This window comes from Drosophila hydei, unplaced genomic scaffold (assembly GCF_003285905.1).
Source record: "Drosophila hydei strain 15085-1641.00,03,60 unplaced genomic scaffold, DhydRS2 tig00008119-arrow-pilon, whole genome shotgun sequence".
NCBI lineage: Eukaryota > Metazoa > Arthropoda > Insecta > Diptera > Drosophilidae > Drosophila > Drosophila hydei.
The window spans coordinates 8,219,026-8,237,950 of record NW_022045830.1 but is presented as its reverse complement, the minus strand read 5'-3'; the positions used below and the strand labels follow the sequence as shown (position 1 = coordinate 8,237,950).

The following is an 18,925-nucleotide window of genomic DNA, read 5'->3' as shown; positions in this document are numbered from 1 at the left end:
CTTCATCAATAACATTTAAGAATAGAATAATAAACAAATGAGAATCACAGCTAAAATTATTCTAATAATATTTATCATCTTCATCATCATCTAGCATAATATAAAAAATATTATTAAAGAACAAAAATGATATAGGAATTTTAACTATAATAATTGTAGACTTCATGTTTCGTATGCAAATATAATTAACAATAATAATTGATATTAAAATCAGATGAATAATAATAATACAACAAATATTTATTAAAAATTATAATTCATTTAAATTTAAACTCAAAGAATAACATCATCAAATTTGAAGTCTGGAAACTTAAAAATAAATATAATTAAGAATAAATGTTGTAAACTTAAAAGTGTAATTATTATAATATTAACATAAAATGTTAAGTAAATTTAAAGTCTTTGGTTTAATGTTGAACTTTCGTATATTTTCTGCTAGAATTTAAAATAATTCATCTTTCTTTTATAAACTTAACGAATCGCATAAATTGAAACATCAACTTTGTGTTAAATGAGACTCTATATTTTGCTCAGTGCGACGTTGCTCGACCCATCAAATCAACTCTAAACCAATCTGTTCCACCCAATGAGCGCCACCACATTTGTTGGTGCGACAAAGAAACCGCGCTCACCAGCACCAATGCCCCACACACTCACCACACATAAACGCACACACACACAAGCACGCACACACACAGTCGCACTCACATGGACGTAATTACATAGCAAAACCAAGGCAGTCAGACGAGTATGCTCAAAGGGACGCAGTGCTCGATGCCATGGATAGAGCAACAGAAAACTAACCGCAGCTGCACGTGTGGGCCAGACGATGGAAGTGGCAAGTTTGCCGCACGTGGCTTCTACGGAAAAGCGGAAGGGACGGAAAAAATGCCAACAAGACGCTCCCGCTCATCGTTACAACGAAGCAGCGGAGCAGCCGAAACATGTTGAAAAAAAAGTCAGCAGACAAGCCCACTGTATGTGGTGTCACATTGTAGTGAAAGTGTGTCCCACACACATACGCACACGCACACACACACGCACGTCCACACACGCACAACCACACCCACACTCACGTTGGGTCTCGTTTGTTGGGTAAGAAAAACTACATGGTATGCTTCAACGTCAAGCGTATACCGCCTTATCAACAGGCGGCAGGGCGGGACTGATATAAACGAAAGGAAGAGCCCAGACAGACCCAGAAATCTGAATTAGGCGGTGTGCCACCATAGCCCGACGCGTTTCTACCTTCCCTTGCGTCACCCATTAGTTCCCTGCCGCCTCGCGTCTCCTATGCCTGTGTCATGTGCCATTACCCTCCACGTCGATCGGCAGGATTCGGAGCATGTCGCCTTAGTTACATATACATATGTGCACGCATGTCTGTGTGGGTATAAAAAAGTGTTCGTTTGTTTCTTTGTGAGCGGTTGAGCGGTTGACGGTGTCGGTGTCGGTGTCGCCCTCCACAACGTAATTTATTTTTGGCGCAATTGCGGAAGAGAAGGCAATGTCAGCCACACCGCTCCTGTGTTCAACACATCAGGACCAGGACCAGCACCAGCACCAGCACCAGCACCAGCGCCAGAACCAGCATCACCAGGACCAGGGCTAGGACCGAACCAGCAACAGAACCAGGACGCTGACTGCAGTCGACCTCCACTCTCTGTATGGCAGCATGTGAGGGCATTAAGTGTATTCCACATGAGTGGATTTGCCGAGATTCGCGATTCACAGCGTGTTAGGTGTTTAACTTGGTTCAAAGAGAAATCACTTGCGGCTGTCTGCTATCCCTACTCCAAGCTTCGCTCGACACTCCACCCTCGTCCTGGTAGGATGCACCTACCAAAACGAGAGCTTAAAACGTCAATGACGAAACATTAATGTCATTATCAAGTCGCTTCGAATACTCATTGGCATTTTGTTTCAATATAAGTCTGCGTATTACTTCAACCTTCATTCTAGGAATCCATAGCAGATCCGTGACTGCTATTAATGATTTGAATAAACATTTCGGGCACCGTGTAAAGCGGATAAAAGTAAAGATTTAATTCAAATTTAATACTACTAAAGTTGGTTAGGTAAAAAGAAAAGATGAAAAGATTCCCAAACTCCAATCGCTAAAATAAGTTTTACTTACCAAAATTATAAAAACTACAAATTCTACATTCTCTTTCTGTATAATTTTGATTGTAGAATATTATTTGATAGAATTTTTGGTTATTTAATATTTATTTCTATGGATGAAAATCAATATCAAAATCGAATCAAATGAAATCAGCTAAAGAACAAATTTAATATTGAGAGATAATTTGCTCTAATAAATACAATTGTGCTCTTGAATAAAGTGCAAATTATTAACTTTTGCATTATAATAAAGAGTCATCTATCAAAAATTATAAAACGAAAATATATAACGAAAAAAGTGAACAGCAGGCAAATAAATAGGCGATTAACAATTATTCTTTGAGTACCAGGTCGATGCTCATAACTGAATTATATATTATAATCGTATGCTTAATTTGCTACATATATATACTATATTTATATGTATATGTATATATATAGATACATGTATTTATTATTTACGCATGGCCATTTTGTGTGTGGTGAGACTTATCGTTAACAATGCATATGGCTCGAACACGAACAGTTTCCAATTTGTTTATTTTATGGCTGCAAATTTGTGCGCAATGTTAAGTAAACATGAATTATTTGTCGAATATGTCATTGAGGAGCATCAGCAGCGACAGGACGAGCCTCTGCCATTTGCTGTACGTGTTGAACTCTTGTTTAAATTAGTATACTGTGCGCCAGTGTTGTATAGCGTTTGCCCAAATGTGAGTCCATTTTTAGATAATTGAGCTGCAGTCGATTCATCTTTTGGCAAGTCCTTGGCAGAGTCGGGAGCGGGGGCAGTGGCTGGAACGTTTGTACTGACAACCCGTGGCGTAAGCTTCAATTTCATGGCAAACTTGTCGCGCCCCGACGCCAGCAGGCAGGTGCAAATTTGTGGCACAGTCGAGTCGGATGCCGGCAGCGGCATCATTATCATTGCCAACGACATTGCGTCATTAAACGAGATGTTCAACAGCCGGAAAGTCAAATGTCCTCGCGCATCAACGGGCTGATCGCAGTCCCAATTGCTGTTTGCCGTCCCTCACACACACACGCGCACACAGATATGTATGCATGTATGCCACGTACGTATGTGGCACATGCAACACGAAAACTCCGCCATGTAAATTGAACTGCGATTTGACTTGCCTAAACGATTCAGTATGCACGAGAGTATATTTATCACAAGTTCATGGCATAAGCTGCTGAGAGCTGCAGAGCCGTAGAGCTCATCAGGACATACTTTCACTGTTACTTTCACTGGGCAGCCAACAGCCGGCAGCCGGCAGCCACACGGACCGCACAATTGCCGCATGGCGACTGAACTGCAAATTTATGGCATGCATTTGTTTTGCAGTCCCCGATTTGATTAATGTTGTGACAGCTTTACAAGTGTCGCGCCCCGAGCAATCGCTGCGAAAGTGAGGCCAAAGTTCGTAAAGGGATTCATCATTTACACAAACAGTTGTCTGAATATCCCGCATACATATATACAGACGTCTGTCTGTATGTCTGTGGCACACTAAAAGCTTGTTGACTACGTATACAGAACATAAATATCAAATATAACACTTTGGCACACGCTCAATTTGCTTGAATGGCAGACGTATTCCCATTGGTAATTGTTTCCTAAATCGAAATATGAAAACTTGTTTGTCTGTTGATAATAAGGCAAAGTTGTGTGTCTTAACAGATGTGTCTATGTGTGTGTATATATTATGTATACATCTTTCTCTCTGTGTAAATCATTTATTTTACCGTCCGTCCGTTGGCTTGGTTGGCATTGCCTTGACTTCTTGTCGCGGACTCTGTGTTCGGGCAGAATGATTGAGGCGTTTATATAATCCGTTTGTCATGCCCTCTGACAAAAGCTAATTGTCGCTAGTGTTTGCCATTCGAGTCTGTCTGTGTGCGTGTGTGTGTGTGTGTGGGTGGGTGTGAGTGTGGGTGCTTTGTCCATGTCTATGGGCAAGGACTCGCAAATGGTTTTATTGTGACATTTCATTTTTACGCCCTGTGAATGCAGATGGTCTTGATTAATTATCGCCAAACTGTCGAGCTGACGGGCCACTGGCAAAGAGTTGGCTGCCTGATTTTGGCGTTCTGCGACAGTAGACGGCAAATGTGCCCGATGTGGGTTATCCATGCAAACACAACACACTCACACAGATGCCTATAAATCCAGTCGCATGTATGTGTGTGTTGTAAATTGGGTAAGCTATACTTGCAACTTGTTGTTGCGAAAGCTGAAGCTCACGGCGTGTCAACGATAATCAGTTGGCAACAAAAGTTTTAAGCGTGAACTCAACCGCAATTTCCGCTTCACCAAGATAAACGACGCGTCGTCAACGACGACTCCGGCGCCAGAGCCAGAGCCAGTGCCAGGGCCATGGACAGGAATAGTCGAAAGTGTGGGTGGGGCTTAACGTGTAGGCGCCACATTCAATTGTTTACCAAACAATAATTTATTCAAAATGAACATTTAAATAGGTGGCTGTCGTTGAATATTCATTATATGTACATTTAAACATGGAATCACTCGATGCGATTGAGCGCTCCGAGAGTTGTACTTGGTCACAGTAATGTCACCCCAAACCCCCCACATTTAGGGCTGAGTATAAATTCACGCATCTGCTTAACTGGGCCACGGCTCTCGACCTTCAGTCGGAAAGGCAGTTCGTTTCACATCCTTTCTCTCTCTCCCTCTATATAAAGTCCACGCATGCATACATATATCATATGCAAATACATGTCATTCGAATTAAATTCAGAGTAAGTGCATTTACTTCAATCAGAGCACACATATATGTGTGTATGGTCAAATGAATGTCGAATCGCAATTAAAATCCACATCTCACAATCACAATTGCCAAACCAACCACTCGAACGTATATCAGATTGCGAAATTTCAATCAGACGTAACACCGCATCGATTTAATCGCTGATGTTCAATCGACCCAACGACACAAATAAACAGGCCAAAGGCTTGGCCTCAGGTTCAACAAACATATATATATATATGTGTGTGTGTGTGTGTGTTCGTGGCGGCATGTTAACCTTTAACCGGTCGATCAGCGTCTGACATTGTCTGTTGGTCGGCATTCGAAATATATTTATCTTGGTCTTATGCAAATGCCCCGGAGCGTCTGATAGTCATGAGAATCGGCTGCTTAGACATGATTCAAATTCATTTTCTCGAGTCCTCCACTTACGCACACATACCGTTATCCAAGTGCACATGAGGACATAGCTGTATAGTCCTGTTTACATGTGGCAACAACAACGTGTGTCTAAGTAGTACTTACTATTTAACAGTTATATTGAAAGGCAATACCAAAGAGCCAAAACTGAGTGTGTATTGATTTATATGAATATGCATTAGAGAACAAGAAGAAGAAACTCTTTTTATTATAAATTGAATGTGAAGAAGACGCATTGTACAACATAAATTATTGGCATATATTTTTGTGCATATGTCGAGTGCTACTTAACCAAAGAATGTTCAAAATGAATTATTTCACGGAAAAGGAACAATGGCATTCCATTAATTTATTTTAATGAATGAAGACTTTTTCTCTACAGCACCACAGCACTCAGAGTTCTTCATTTAATTCACATCGGTTGTTGACAATCTCGAAAAACATACACACAAGTGTTAAGAGTTTCTCTTAACACTCTGTTGTTGTCAATAGTTACATAAATTAGAATTAAATTAGGTCTTCAAAGCGTCTAATATGGCAAGTTATAGTGACCGTTAGAGAATTTGTTGCGCATTTTTGTATAAGAGTTTCTTAACATACTCTCTCTTCCTTCGCTTATACACATGTTGCTTAATGCGTGCGCTTAGCAGCATGTTGCTGGCAACACTGACGGTAATTGTACTAGAAGACGTGAGAGAGAAAGAGAGCAAGTGCCAAGAATTTGCGTCAGCTTAAAATATTTTGGCTCACAGATGCACAATATAACGGTGCTGAAAACTTTTGAAATAGCCAACAATTTAGGTGCACTTTTTATACTCAGACCCCACTGAAATTGGGAAATCAGGTTTTTATGTGTCAACGCGTAGATGTCCGCGTCTATAAGAGCAATAGACTGAAATAATTTCTACTAATCCAATAGAATATGTAGATCATATGCTAAAAATTTCAATCCAAATCCAAATCCATTAAGTAAAACAGTTATTAAACAGTTATTAAACGACAAATTCAGAAAACCTCAACAGTCTAGTTGCTTTTGAATGCAAAACAATATTCTTTATGTATTTATTTCATTATTAAATTGGGAAACCGAACGGCTTAAAGGTAATACGAAAATTATAAATAAATATCAATAAATTAATTAACATTTTATAATTCCCATTCTTCTGTCTTCAAGGCAGAACACGGATCAACTGATCTGCTGCTTGCTTGGGTCAAAGTGAACGTTAGCAACATGTTGACGTGTTGATGTTGCCGAGGGTTGAAATTGCCTTTCGACTCTCACTTAGCGAGCGAGAGCGAGCACTGGCAAGTCTGTTGCTAGCGTCGTGCGCCTCACTGTCCATGTTCCTGAGTAAAGCGCGCCAGTCTAACGGGACCAGTGGATACGTAGACATCGACGTGCGGTTGCTGCTCTTCTATTTGATGTGTTCGTAATGGGTGCCCGACGTACCCATCGTTCGTTCTGTAAGTGTTGAGTGTCTGCCTCTACTGCTTCTGCTGCTGGTGCTGGTGGTACTACTTCTGCTACTACTGCCGCCGTTGCTGTCGGCGTGACATCAGCATCACCACAGATGCTGTTGACACGTTCGAAGGCCATCGGCAATGGCTGTCGCAGCGGGGTGGCCAAAGCTCGTGAACGTTCGGCGTTCGGCGTTCGGCGTTTTTGGCAAGCAAAGCGTTTGCGGTCGCGAATTTGAAAAGTAGAGCGCCAAAATGCCGTGAGAGCCGCGTATCTTTGCCCGTCTCCATCAGCGTCTCCACACTCGCGCTCGCCTCCACTCCGTGCCTTTCCGTTCCGACGTCGCCTTAAATCCTGCCAATAAACGCAATGCGGCAACTGCCTCCGCACCACTGTGCGGTGCGCCTTGCCGTGTTATTTGTGCAATGCGTATAAAATATGCCATTCGGCCCAGTGGAAACGTGCTAATTATAATATGCTAATGTGTGTGTGTCTGTATGTGTGCCTGTGCCTGTGTCGGTGCCGGTGTCGGTGTCTGTGTCTGTGTCTGCATGTGTGTGTGCCGCCATCGCCGCAGAGTGCAACTTGTGAAATTGGCCAAAAATTGTGCGACCGCAGCCCAGAGGCGTCCACCTAGACTGAGGCACTGCTTGCTCAGCCAGCGACAGTGGCTGCTGTGGCAGTGGCAGCAGCTGCGACGGCAACGGCGGCAACGGGCGATGTATAAATATTTGGCACACAACGAGCGCCAAGCGTCGAGCCAAAGCCGACAAAACGAAAGCAACAAAAGCAATTATGCAAATATTGCAAAAATAACGGCAACAGAATGTTTCATTGTGCAAGTGTGCGTGGGTGTGTGTGTGATGAGTGTGTGCATGTGTGTGTAAGTGTGAATGTGAGCTCTCTTATATGTGCTAGCCAACTCGAATTGATTAGCATAAACGGATGCGGTCCTGCCTGGTTTTTTTACCCCTGCCCAACGCACTTTAACAAATTGTATATGCAACACACACACACAAGCACACCCACGCATACACACAGCTGAGTTGGTGTGTGATTGCGTTGTGCACAATTAGCGCCAAAGTCCACAAAATCGACTAATCAAACAAAGGGACGGCAACAACGGAAAACTCAAATTAAATTGGGGGGATTTTTCACGCCTCTGCTGACGTCGCCGGCAAGAGCGGCATTGACGTTGACGCTGACGTTGACGCAGACGCCAACGTCGACGTCAGCGCCGTCGGCGTCCGCTTTCCTTCGTAGGGCCGCATCATTCGCAAAATACGCGCGTAATCTATTTTCATCGCTCGACTTATTTTAATCTAGAAGCGGCCCTCCGCACGCCACACGCCCAACTTTGGCCGAGTGGCTGGCTAACTGGTGGTGCAGAGGGCTTCTGGTCTTTGGTTGTCTCAATCTCAGCCTCGCTGTGCACAGTGCAGCAGGAGGGGAGCACGAAGAAGACCCGTCTGGCTGCGGCATCAATTTGAGGCTTTGCATTCTCGGTTGCGAAATTAAAAGTAATTTTTAAGGATTTATCACGGATTTGCAGCATCATCGCCGGCATCCTGACTGACTGTGCGAAAATTCGTTTTTTTTTTTTGGATTTCCCGTTCGGTTTTTGGATTCAGATTATAAATTGATATTAATACGCGTAATTTACATTGCTGCCACTTACCGCAGTCGCAAAACGTTGTCGCTGTCGCTGTCGTTGTAGCTCTAGCTGTGCCATTGCCAGTGGCAGTGGCAGTGGCAGTGGCACTCGAGCCACTCCCAGTCATGTCTCTGTCACTGTCACAAATCCCGACGGCCCCTGCCCCCTCTCCTGTCTGCATCATCTCGCTCCATCAGCCCCATCTGCTCCGCCCATAGCTGAATTTATCGCGGCCAGCATCAGTTTCGAGCTGCGCGTGTAATTAAATTATCGCAAGTTTATCGCGAAAGATGAGAAAGTATCCAACGGAAAATGGGGAGGTTTGCCGCCAAAGCCAAAATGTCTGCGCGCCAAACAAAAATCTCAGTAAGAACTGAGTTAATTACGTGCTTAGATTTTCAGCAACTTTAACTAAATTATACCATGCTTCCCCTAAACAAACTTTTCACGGACGAACAGACCATCCGCAGCTAAGCTGTAAGCATGCATCATGCAACATGCAGCATGCAACTAAAAATGCTTTTTGAATTCAAACGGGATTACAGCCACCCAACAGCCTTTACGTAATGGTACATATATATAAATATAAGTATATACTTATCCGAGTCAAGTGGATTAATGAGCTCAAGCTCAAATGGGACCCAATTAGAGAGCGAGAGCTAGCGTCTGACTGATAAGACTAGTTGCCAGAATACAAACCAATTATGATTATTATAATGCTTGGAGAAAGCTGCAACTGCCAAAGCGCATTAGCTAATAATGGCTTGCAACTAAGACAATGGTCATAAGCACAATCTTGGCTTAGACAATGCAAATCAAGCCAAATCCAATATATCCACACACAACGGGGGTCGGCTAAGAGAATATACTCACAAACATAGAGCTCTGAGAGTTGAGCTCGCACAGTTATTTAATAAATTTAAAAACAAAAGAGTTTATGAATGTATTTCCCTTTAAAATCAACTCACGCAGCGCATTCATATTTCATATTACATTTTTAATAACTGAAGAGTAAAATACCATTTTTAAAATATTTTTTGGTTGATTTAAATATGTTTTAACCCGGGCTTAATGCCTGCATTGATACATATGCAAGTTATATACCCTGTAAAAGCATTAAGCACATATGAGGTAGACTTATTCGAGGAAAAAAATCGCAAAGAAGATAGTTTGATGTGTAAAACTTTTTTATTTATGATATTTCTGGCATAGAAAAGAATTTAGAGCACTCAAGATCTGTTAAGTTGGCTGAAGATTTTAATATATAGTATAGATTGTGAGTATCTCACTCTATACTGTAGATTAAACTATAATTATTAAATCATTTATTATAGAGATAGGATATGTCTTTGAGCTGTACTCCATCAAAATGTTTCTAATCTGACCTTTATCTAGTTTATCTTTAAGACAATGTCTCATAGTTTATTACTTACGTTTTTTTGCTTATATATAGAATGTTTCTTAATCAGATTGATACTCAAGTTTTAAATTATATAAAATCTACTAATCTAGTTAATTCAATCAATTTATAAGTGGTCTTAAGTTTGCTAATCTAGGATATCTTCAAGGCAAGCACAATATGTCATAGATATATAAGCTTTACTCGCATATACAGATTCTCAAACTACAGGGTATCCTCAGGGCGCATACAATGCATCATATACCATCACTTGCTTTCCTTTACTTATACACAGCCATTTTCTGTGCCGCTCTCCTTTTAACATTGTTTTCCTTTCATTGTACATTTGCGAATGGTTTATTTACATTATTTTTATTTTTATATTTTACTTTTTTAATATACACACAGCATGTGGATGCGTTCAGGGCAAGTAAAGGAGTCGACTTCCAGTTTCAGATGGGCATTTATATACATTTTCCGGGGCTTTCACTTGGTTTGCACTTTTTCTCGTTCCCCATTTGCTGTCGCTTCTCGCTTGTCGCTTCTCATTGTTTTTTTTCTCTGCCTTCTTTATTATTATTAAACCAAAATAAATTGTTCGATTGTTTGCTCAACAGAGTGTTACTTTTTAAAGGCCTCCAGTGCTGGGCAGCAGTCCCCACCAGGCACTGGGGAGCGCATAGAAATATGATGTGCCCCTTCGGTTTGGTGGAAAGGATCACCATCAGTGTGTTCGCATCGCATTGAACACATGTTATATTTCGTTTTTGTTTTCGTAAGCAATTTCTTGTCCTTTACCAATTCTATGCCTTCGCTTCAGTCCTACTCCTGCTCCAGCTCCTGCTGCTGCTCCTGGTCCTCTGCTGCTGATGTTCGCCCCAGCTTCTAACAATCACAATCAGACCCTGCCGTCGCGACGGTTGGTTTGTTTGCTTGTTTGCACATTCTTAACTGGCAATCAGGAGCTGCTTACCGAACCCCTCCAAATTGCGGGCCTACGAAGGCAGCGAGCGAGCGTGCGTGTGTGTGATTGTTGTAGAACTTTTGTCATTTTGCTAATTTACCATTATTTACTTGTTGTTTTGTTTGGCATCAGCCCAAACAATATTCTCTGCATAATTGAGGGAATCTGTCATAGAGAAATATGCAACAGCGCCAAGGGAGAGCTCGAACACATACGATTTCTGTCGAAAATGTGCTTAATAAGGGCAATTGAAAATAATCAAATGGCCTGACATGTGGCTGGATAAGCAATATCGAATTTGCCGTAAATTGATTGCAATTAAATAAATTTAATTCCAATTGCCATTTCGACTTTTCACTTTTCACTTCTGACGTTTGACTTTTGACCACGATTGCGATTTGATCAGCTCCGTAATCAGCTGTTTGTTTTGTGGAGCTCTGCCAATATTATATTCATGCAGTTGATCTGACAGACTCAGCAGTGACTCCCTAGCGAGTTGTGTGTGTGTGTGCGCTATCGAGTCAACTTAACTAGGTCAGGGGATTAACTTTGTTAATAATAAAACACATAATATTGCTCCTGCAGCTGCCGTGGACAAATCTGTTCGCTTTAAGCAGCAGCTGCCTTTAAAATGTTCGTTAAGCGCCGATGTAGAAGGTGCACGAACTGTGCTTTTAGATGGAGTATCAGGCGGGAGGGGGCAGGGGGGGGGCAGGGCGACAGAGTTGGGGCGTATTTGCGGGTCGCTCTGATTTCGTTCGCAGCGCAGAGTTTTCGACGCTGGCAAGGAATCTCCTGAATTATTTATGACAATTAAGTTGTAATTTCATTTTATTGCCTTCAACAGAGCCAACATTTCACCGCCGGCTTCCACGTCTGGCCCTGCCACAGCCCGCTGGCTGCCTGCCCCAGCTGCTGGTGTTTGTCCTCGACTCGGCGAATTCGAATATGTAGTAGTTCGGCTGCTCCAGCTTTGTACTCCACCAGTGGTGGCGCTGCTGGTGGTGCTTTGTTCTTTTGCCATTTGACGCAGCTGCGCAGCATCCGCATGACCATCGCCTCACGCCATCTTATGGCCATTCCGGGCCCCTTTCATTTTACTTTCGCCAAATGCCATCGTAAAGCGGAAAATGTATGTTTTTGCCCTTGATGCCATGAACCACTTTTTGTTAAGTTTCACTCGTTTGTTTTCTTTTTTACTTTATTTTATTTTATTTCATTTTATTTTGTGGCTCACGCACTTTATTATATGAGCGCGTATATTTTCATATAATATGTGTTAGATGTGCTCGGGCACAGGCACGGGCACAGGTAAAGGTAGCCACATTCTTGGGATGAATAACATTTTGGTGCACTTGTTAAGATGAGTTTTCCTTTTTTGCGAAATAGTCGAAAACCCAAACGAATAATTCAATAGATGCGCCCAAAAGTAACACCAAAAGAATTTCAACAAAATGAATTTCAATTGTTCAGAAATTAAGTAAGACTCGTCGCCTACCTTTATTGAAATATCATGGCAAAGCTCTGGCACACTTTCATTTGGCGGAGCGAGAGATTAATGCCTGAGCTTCGGGCATAAAAAAAAACGCTGTAAAAGTAATAAAGGACGAAAGCAATTGTGGTCAGCATGACTGGACTAACTATGCCCTCATCAAGCCTAAGCCCGGGCCGCTAGGCCACATTTAATATGGGACATATTCCACACAGCGCAGATGCTCCGAGATTCGCACGAACCCTGATCAATTATTTAGTGTGTGAGGGCAGGAGTAGCCTTGTCTATGTCTCTGGACCTTGCTATCTGGTCTTGTCACGTGGCTGGCTTGTGATTTTTGTTCACGTTGAGCATGTACCAAACACTATTTAATAACACATTCTAGTTAGCAATGAAGGTTGTACGAGACCCGCTAACCAAATTAGTCACTGTCCGTACTTTGGCCACCTCCATTGCCCTCCAACACGTTGACTTTGGCGTTTTCGCTGTGCTCTGTGCCGTTTAATAGGCCCGCAGCTGGGCTCCAAGTTGCAGCTGGCGGCTTCTTGAGTCGGGAAGGCATTGCACTGTCAAAAGTTTTTGACACGTACAACGACTAAAGTTTTCAGCGGTGGGCAGGACATAAATAAACACGCCCTTGTCGTTGCCTCATGCTCAGACCCACACCGACACCCCCACCCACGCCCACGACAGCTCCCCATGCCTGCGTTCGGGACTGGCCCTGGGAATGATGGGAATGGTGTAGGCACAGGGATCTGTCGAGCGACCGGAACGTGACCAGAAGCTGGCCAGCGGTTGCTCACGTGGCCAATTGCCTGGGCTGGTTTTGTCCGATTTGTCCTTTGATGCTGCTCGGCTCGTAAATTTTTCAACAAGTTTTTATTATGGCTGCGTGTCCTTGCAAAAAAAGAACCAAAAGAACCAACAAAAAAACGCAGTCCAACGCCCCCAACTCATTCACCCACACAAACTCACGCACGCACATTCGTCTTTTTCGTGATTGCGACGGGCTTTTTTGGTTATTTATTTAATAAAATTTAGGAATATGCCTGGAAATAATTTATGGTGCTGGAATTTGCACATTAATTCTGCGAAATGTTGCCAAATTATTGAGCCAATAAATATTTACCTTGCTCACTGCCCCAAATCCCCATGCGACCTCGCTCTCTCTTTCAGTTAAGCTATGCTTCTGTCTCCCTCTCTCCCTACTCTGTCTCGGTCTCTCTCTCTCTCTCTCTCTCTCTCTCTCTCTCTCTCTCTCTCTCTCTCTCTGTCACAAACACAAACGCACTTTCTCTTTAACCAGCTAGCTAAAGTTTTCAATCCCCGTTGGGTCTGCTGACGTTAAGCCATAATTTTGATTTAGACCTCTGAAAGCCGTTTCAGATTCCTTAAGCGTGCATTTATCTCTTTCGAACACTGTTGTCGACAGCCGGCATGCCAAAGGGGTTCTTCTTCTTCTATCTATCTATCCGAAACAACGAAAATTACCATATTCAGAATCCTATCTTCCGAGGCCATCAATCACAGCATGTGAATATGAATTTTGTATTTTGGACCAATTTGCCCAGTTGTTGAAGATTTATGAGCGCACTGAAGATGAAACAAATATGCCCATTTACCTTGTCTACCAGCAATATTTTAACTAAATCCAGCTGTATTGCAGTCTTATGAGGCGTTAGACCTAATTTGATGTTGCATTCGTGCAACCTGCAACGATGAACTGAATCAGCGAACTGTGCGCCGAGTCTAATTTAAATTTACAGTCACATCACGTCGAGTCTCTGGCAAATTCTGCACATTTTTCGATGTATTTTCAACTGGTTGCGGCCGAAAGCCGTTGATGAGTTTCATGCCTCTGCATTTTTGCGTTTTGTGGCTAACAATTTCAGGCTGTGCGAATGTGTGTGCTGAAAGCGCGATTGATTTCAATCGTTTCTGTATATAAATCGCACTAACAAAAAGCGACAGACTGTTTTCCATGGCAATTTGGTGGCGGCGTTTAAGTTCGCTGACCGACAAATTTCAATATGAATTCAATTTTCCGCTAAATTGAACTGAGCACAAAAGATGAGCAAATTACGAGCGCAAGTTTACGCTTAAATAAATTCAAATAAATAAACTGTACGCAACTCGACTTGTTAGTGGCAAGAGCTAACATCCGCTAACATTGTTGCTTCCCAGCGCCCCCAACCACAACCTCCAATACCCAAACCAATAAGAAGAAACAACAACAACGACTTGCTTCGCCCTCAAGTGGACTTGCCTGCAGCTTGCGGCAGCGGATGCCGACCAAGATGAAAGTTAAAATATTCGTATATATTAATTTCTGTAGCTGAAAAAGAAAAACATGGAAAAGCCATAAACCAAAGTTCGGCGGAAAGTTCATCATCATGAGTGGTGGCTGCAACAACCACTACAAAACCTTCAACAAGCAGCAATGGCCAAAAGCAAAATCAACTAAAAACGCCTGCGACGGCACGTCAAAATCCGACAGATTCAGATACAGATACAAAGGCGAGCCAAAGACAAGCCTCGACTGCGCTGGCCATGCCGAACCGTTTGCAGCTGCAGCTCCTAGAAGGATCTATAATGGTGTCACTAGTGGCAGCAGAGGGTCCTATGCGGCGAGTGCGGCATGTGCGGCGTGTGCGGCGTGTGCGGCGTGTGCAGGCAGGGCAACAAGCACTTTCCGCTCAGTTTGCAAAATATGAAGTTTGCTTTCGAAAGTTTGCGGTTTTTGGGCTTCTTGCTGGCGAACAATAAGAAAACGTCGAGAAATACATTAAGCCAACATAAAGAAGCATTTGCCAGCCAAGCGGGGCAAGCTAAGCATATGCACGTGTGTGCGTGTGTTTAGTGTGAGTGCGAGTGTGAGTGTGAGTGCTTGTCTAAGTGTGTGCTAGTGTGTGCTTTCAGCCAACACACTCAGTCATAGCTCTCAGTATAACAAGGGATTTGTTTGGTCTCTACACGCTTAATACTCAACCCGTTCCCCAAGCTGGCAAAACCATTTTCTCGGGTTCGGCTTTCATCAGTTTGTGTTTAGGCGTCACTCCTTCAAGCCTGGCATCGGCTTTCCGGCTTGGCCATGTTTGGGCCTGACGTCCAAAAGTGTCAGTTAATGAATGTTTTGTCAAACAGCTCGCATCTTATACAGACTTAACAAAAACCCCTAACTCGATGTAACCAGCACAGCAGAGCACAGCTTCCCAAAAAAAATAACAAACAACAAATACTGAGCCATGCATTTTGTGGTGCGTGTGTTGTTTTTGTCAATTTGTGCGTGTGTGTGCTTGCTAGATAGATGCCCATTACTCATCTCGTAGGGTTGCTGTTGCTGGCTTGCCGCACATAACTGTTAGAATTTCATGGATAAATGAACACAATTGATACCTTTTGTGTACTTTTAATCTAGCCAGTATAGCCACAGCCCACATTTGGGCGAGAGCTTTGAATGGCCATCGCTTGGGATACGCAACTGAATGGCAAATCAGGAAAAAGAACAATTTTATAAACTCTCTAACAATGTTGCCAGCTGACAAAATACAAAAATTGCAATATGCAAAAGAAAAATGTATATTTTTTTTACTGCTCAAACTAAAAACAGAAAATCTGGGCTAGGCTTGAGCGTAGGAAAACACGAAAGCACAAAGAGAATATTTGCATTCTTGTTTGGAATTGGAATTAGAAGACTGCCTTTATTATTTCATTTAAATTGCGTACGAAGGCTATGCCGCAAGCCAAAAAATCGCTTAAAAAGTTCAGTCTTTGAGTTCGGAGAGGTGACAACCTTCGAGCCTGTCACAAAGAGATACTTTTAGACGAAATTGAGTTTTTATCTTAATATGCAAAGGAGTGTAACTTATTAGCCAAGAAACGTCTTGTCGCCATTAGCCAAATTAATTAGACCCCGTTTCAACTGACGCTTAAATTGGTATGATGAAACGAGCCATAAACCCGAAGGGGATTAAAACGAAAGTGTCAGAAACAGGAGGATTCAAACCCATAATCCTGCTCTAGTCGCTTGCTATTATAATTGTTGGCGAATCGCTTTTGGGTGTGCGCGAAAAAACAAAAACGAACAAAAAAAAATCGAACAAAAAAAACCAGTTGAAACCGAACTAATTAATTGTGATTTCAGTGGCGAAATTTGTTTTAATTTCAAATTAATATCGAATTCAATAAATAGCCTCAAACCCAATTAAGACGCGGCGCGCAATTGAAAAAAATAAATAATTTAATAATTTATTTCATCGTTAAACAAATAAAAAATGTTCAAAGCGAATGCTGCGGCTGCCTTTTTTGTCTGTGCAATAATCGAGTTATCAGTAACGAGTAATGAAATTCGGTTTACTTTTTCTGTTCATTTGTGCCAACAATGTGCATTGCACAATGTAGTAATAAATTAAAAAAAAAATAAAATAAAAATATACACTTCAAAACAAATAAATGAAAATAAAAATAAAATACAAAAACAAAAACAAAAACGAACAACGCCCAAAAGGCTGATAAAATGCAATTAATTGTTTCGCTTGCAGAGCAAATAGCAGCTAACAAACGAGCTACAATTTAAAGCATAGCAAGTATAATGCCGAAATCATACAATGAGGCATCATACAATTACGCCATAAAATAAATATTTAATGGGCTGAAATACAAATTTGAAAAGTACATAAAACAAAGTGTTATTCATTGCAACTTCCCACCGAAAGCAGATGGTATTTGATCGATCCGTCGATGACAACGCCATGAATACGACGGCCCATTCAGGCAATATGAAAGTGAACATGAATGCGAGGACATATATTGACCAGCCGTAACACATACGAAGCCATCGCCATCGCGGATGATGATAACAATAAAATATGAAAATTCAAAAAATGCAAATTGTCAAAATCTGAGGGTGCACAATAAAATCGAGCATAAAGAACATCAAATCAACAACGGACGCTAAACAACGATAACACACAGTCGACACCAACGACCAACAACCAATAGCAACAACAACAACAGTCACAACAACAACAAATAACAAGCAAATCAACTCTGGCCGGTGGCAATGGCCGAGTCGGAGCCAAATCCCGCACAGCATCTGCAATGGCAGCACTGCCAGCATCCTGCTCTGGATCGACCACAGCTACGGCAACCTAGCAAATGTCGGCACGTGCACAACGAGTGCTCCTGGGGCCATGGCTGGAGCAGAGTCGCCTGGCTGCTGGCTGCTGTGTGCCTGCTGACGCGGCCCGTCATGCCGGAAGTTATTTATCGAGTTGATCCTTTGGGTAAATGTTTTGTTTTATTCTCTTTTTTTCTGCGTTTCCTTTTTTATTTTGTTCACATTTCAGCCACATCTACATGTAGAAATTCGCGTCGGTTTTGCGTTTTATCAGCAGCAATAACCGTCCCCTATCGTCACGCCGCTAACCCCTCCCCCACAGCAGAGATGCTGTGACGCTTTTTAGCTAATGCCCGGCCAATGCAGGCGCCAAGTTTTCCCCTTCCCCCAGCCAGCTCCCGTGCCAGATGAACTCATCTGGCACTTTTTCCGCCATGTTACCCACTGCCAAATATATACAGTATATATATATATATAGTTAAATCTATATATGTATAAATAAATGTTTATGTATTTTTATATAAATCATAATTAAGCACAAATACACACTGAGAGTGGCTGTTTATGGCCTTTGTATATTTTCCGTTGTCCAGTTTTGTTAAGAGCGGCCAAGCCAAATATTTTCCACGGACAAAGTTTCACAAATGATCTGAAAAGCGAGAGCGACCAAATATTTATGTTCGTCATTAATGATTAATAGGGTAGCCAAAGCAAACATTCATAAATTAAACCACATTAATTAACTGCCCGTCAAGAGTAGATACTTGAATAGAGATGCCTGCCAATCTTCGTTCCATTGTCATGAATGTTGAATCATGACCATGAACTACTTTGCGATTACTTATCTCCACATATATAATATATATATATATGTATGTATGGGTATCCACTAATTTGACTACTCGTCTTAAGGGCATTATCATTTTCTCACTAATCCTGTAACAGCACTTAACTTTTTTATCAATATCAATAGATTAGTTTAAACATTGGCATAGAGATAGCCCATGAATGTCTCAGTTTTAGGATAGGTTAAATCGATCTAAGATATCAAAGAGCTATTATAGGAACCATAGACAAGTTTTTGTATAAGTCAAACTTTCCAACATTAAGTCATATCAATCTAGGGCTAATATTCATCTAGTTATATAATATCGACCGATAAATTATTATGTTATCAGTACTATTACACTATTATTATAATTATTATATATTAATTAATTATATTATAAATTATTATATATATATATATCTGTTCAAATCACATTATAGCACATAGAGTATCGAATCTTCACTCTTTGAATTTCTGAATTTCTGCTTTATCCCAAGCCGAATCTTTAATAGGCAGCGCCATAAAATTCGTGTTTAATTTTCCATTGGTTTTAGTTTCTATATATAGTTCTCGATATATACATACCAAGTATATAAGGCAGCTCATAGATAGGATATGCTCTGCTCATAGATTAATTTTTTTTCGCTGTCGTTGCAAAAGATGACGCACTTCAGCATCTTTGGCTTCTCTGTCA

General features: G+C 41.7%; 1 protein-coding gene across 6 annotated transcripts in view; it reads left to right on the top strand.

Annotated features, from left to right (window-relative positions):
• The first annotated feature begins 6,481 nt into the window (after window positions 1–6,481).
• Window positions 6,482–18,925, top strand: part of LOC111598493 — a 28,750-nt gene continuing 16,306 nt past the window's right edge. For 3 of the 6 annotated variants that reach the window (XM_023313790.2, XM_023313755.2, XM_023313800.2), the window contains exons 1-2: window positions 6,482–6,779; window positions 16,825–17,568. In XM_023313790.2, the coding sequence (XP_023169558.2) occupies window positions 17,346–17,568 (223 nt within the window). In that variant the 5' untranslated portion in view covers window positions 6,482–6,779; window positions 16,825–17,345. Of the gene's footprint in view, window positions 6,780–16,566; window positions 16,622–16,659; window positions 16,681–16,824; window positions 17,569–18,925 lie in introns of those variants that run through there. The other 3 variants (XM_023313782.2, XM_023313774.2, XM_030224719.1) reach the window with 3 other exon arrangements.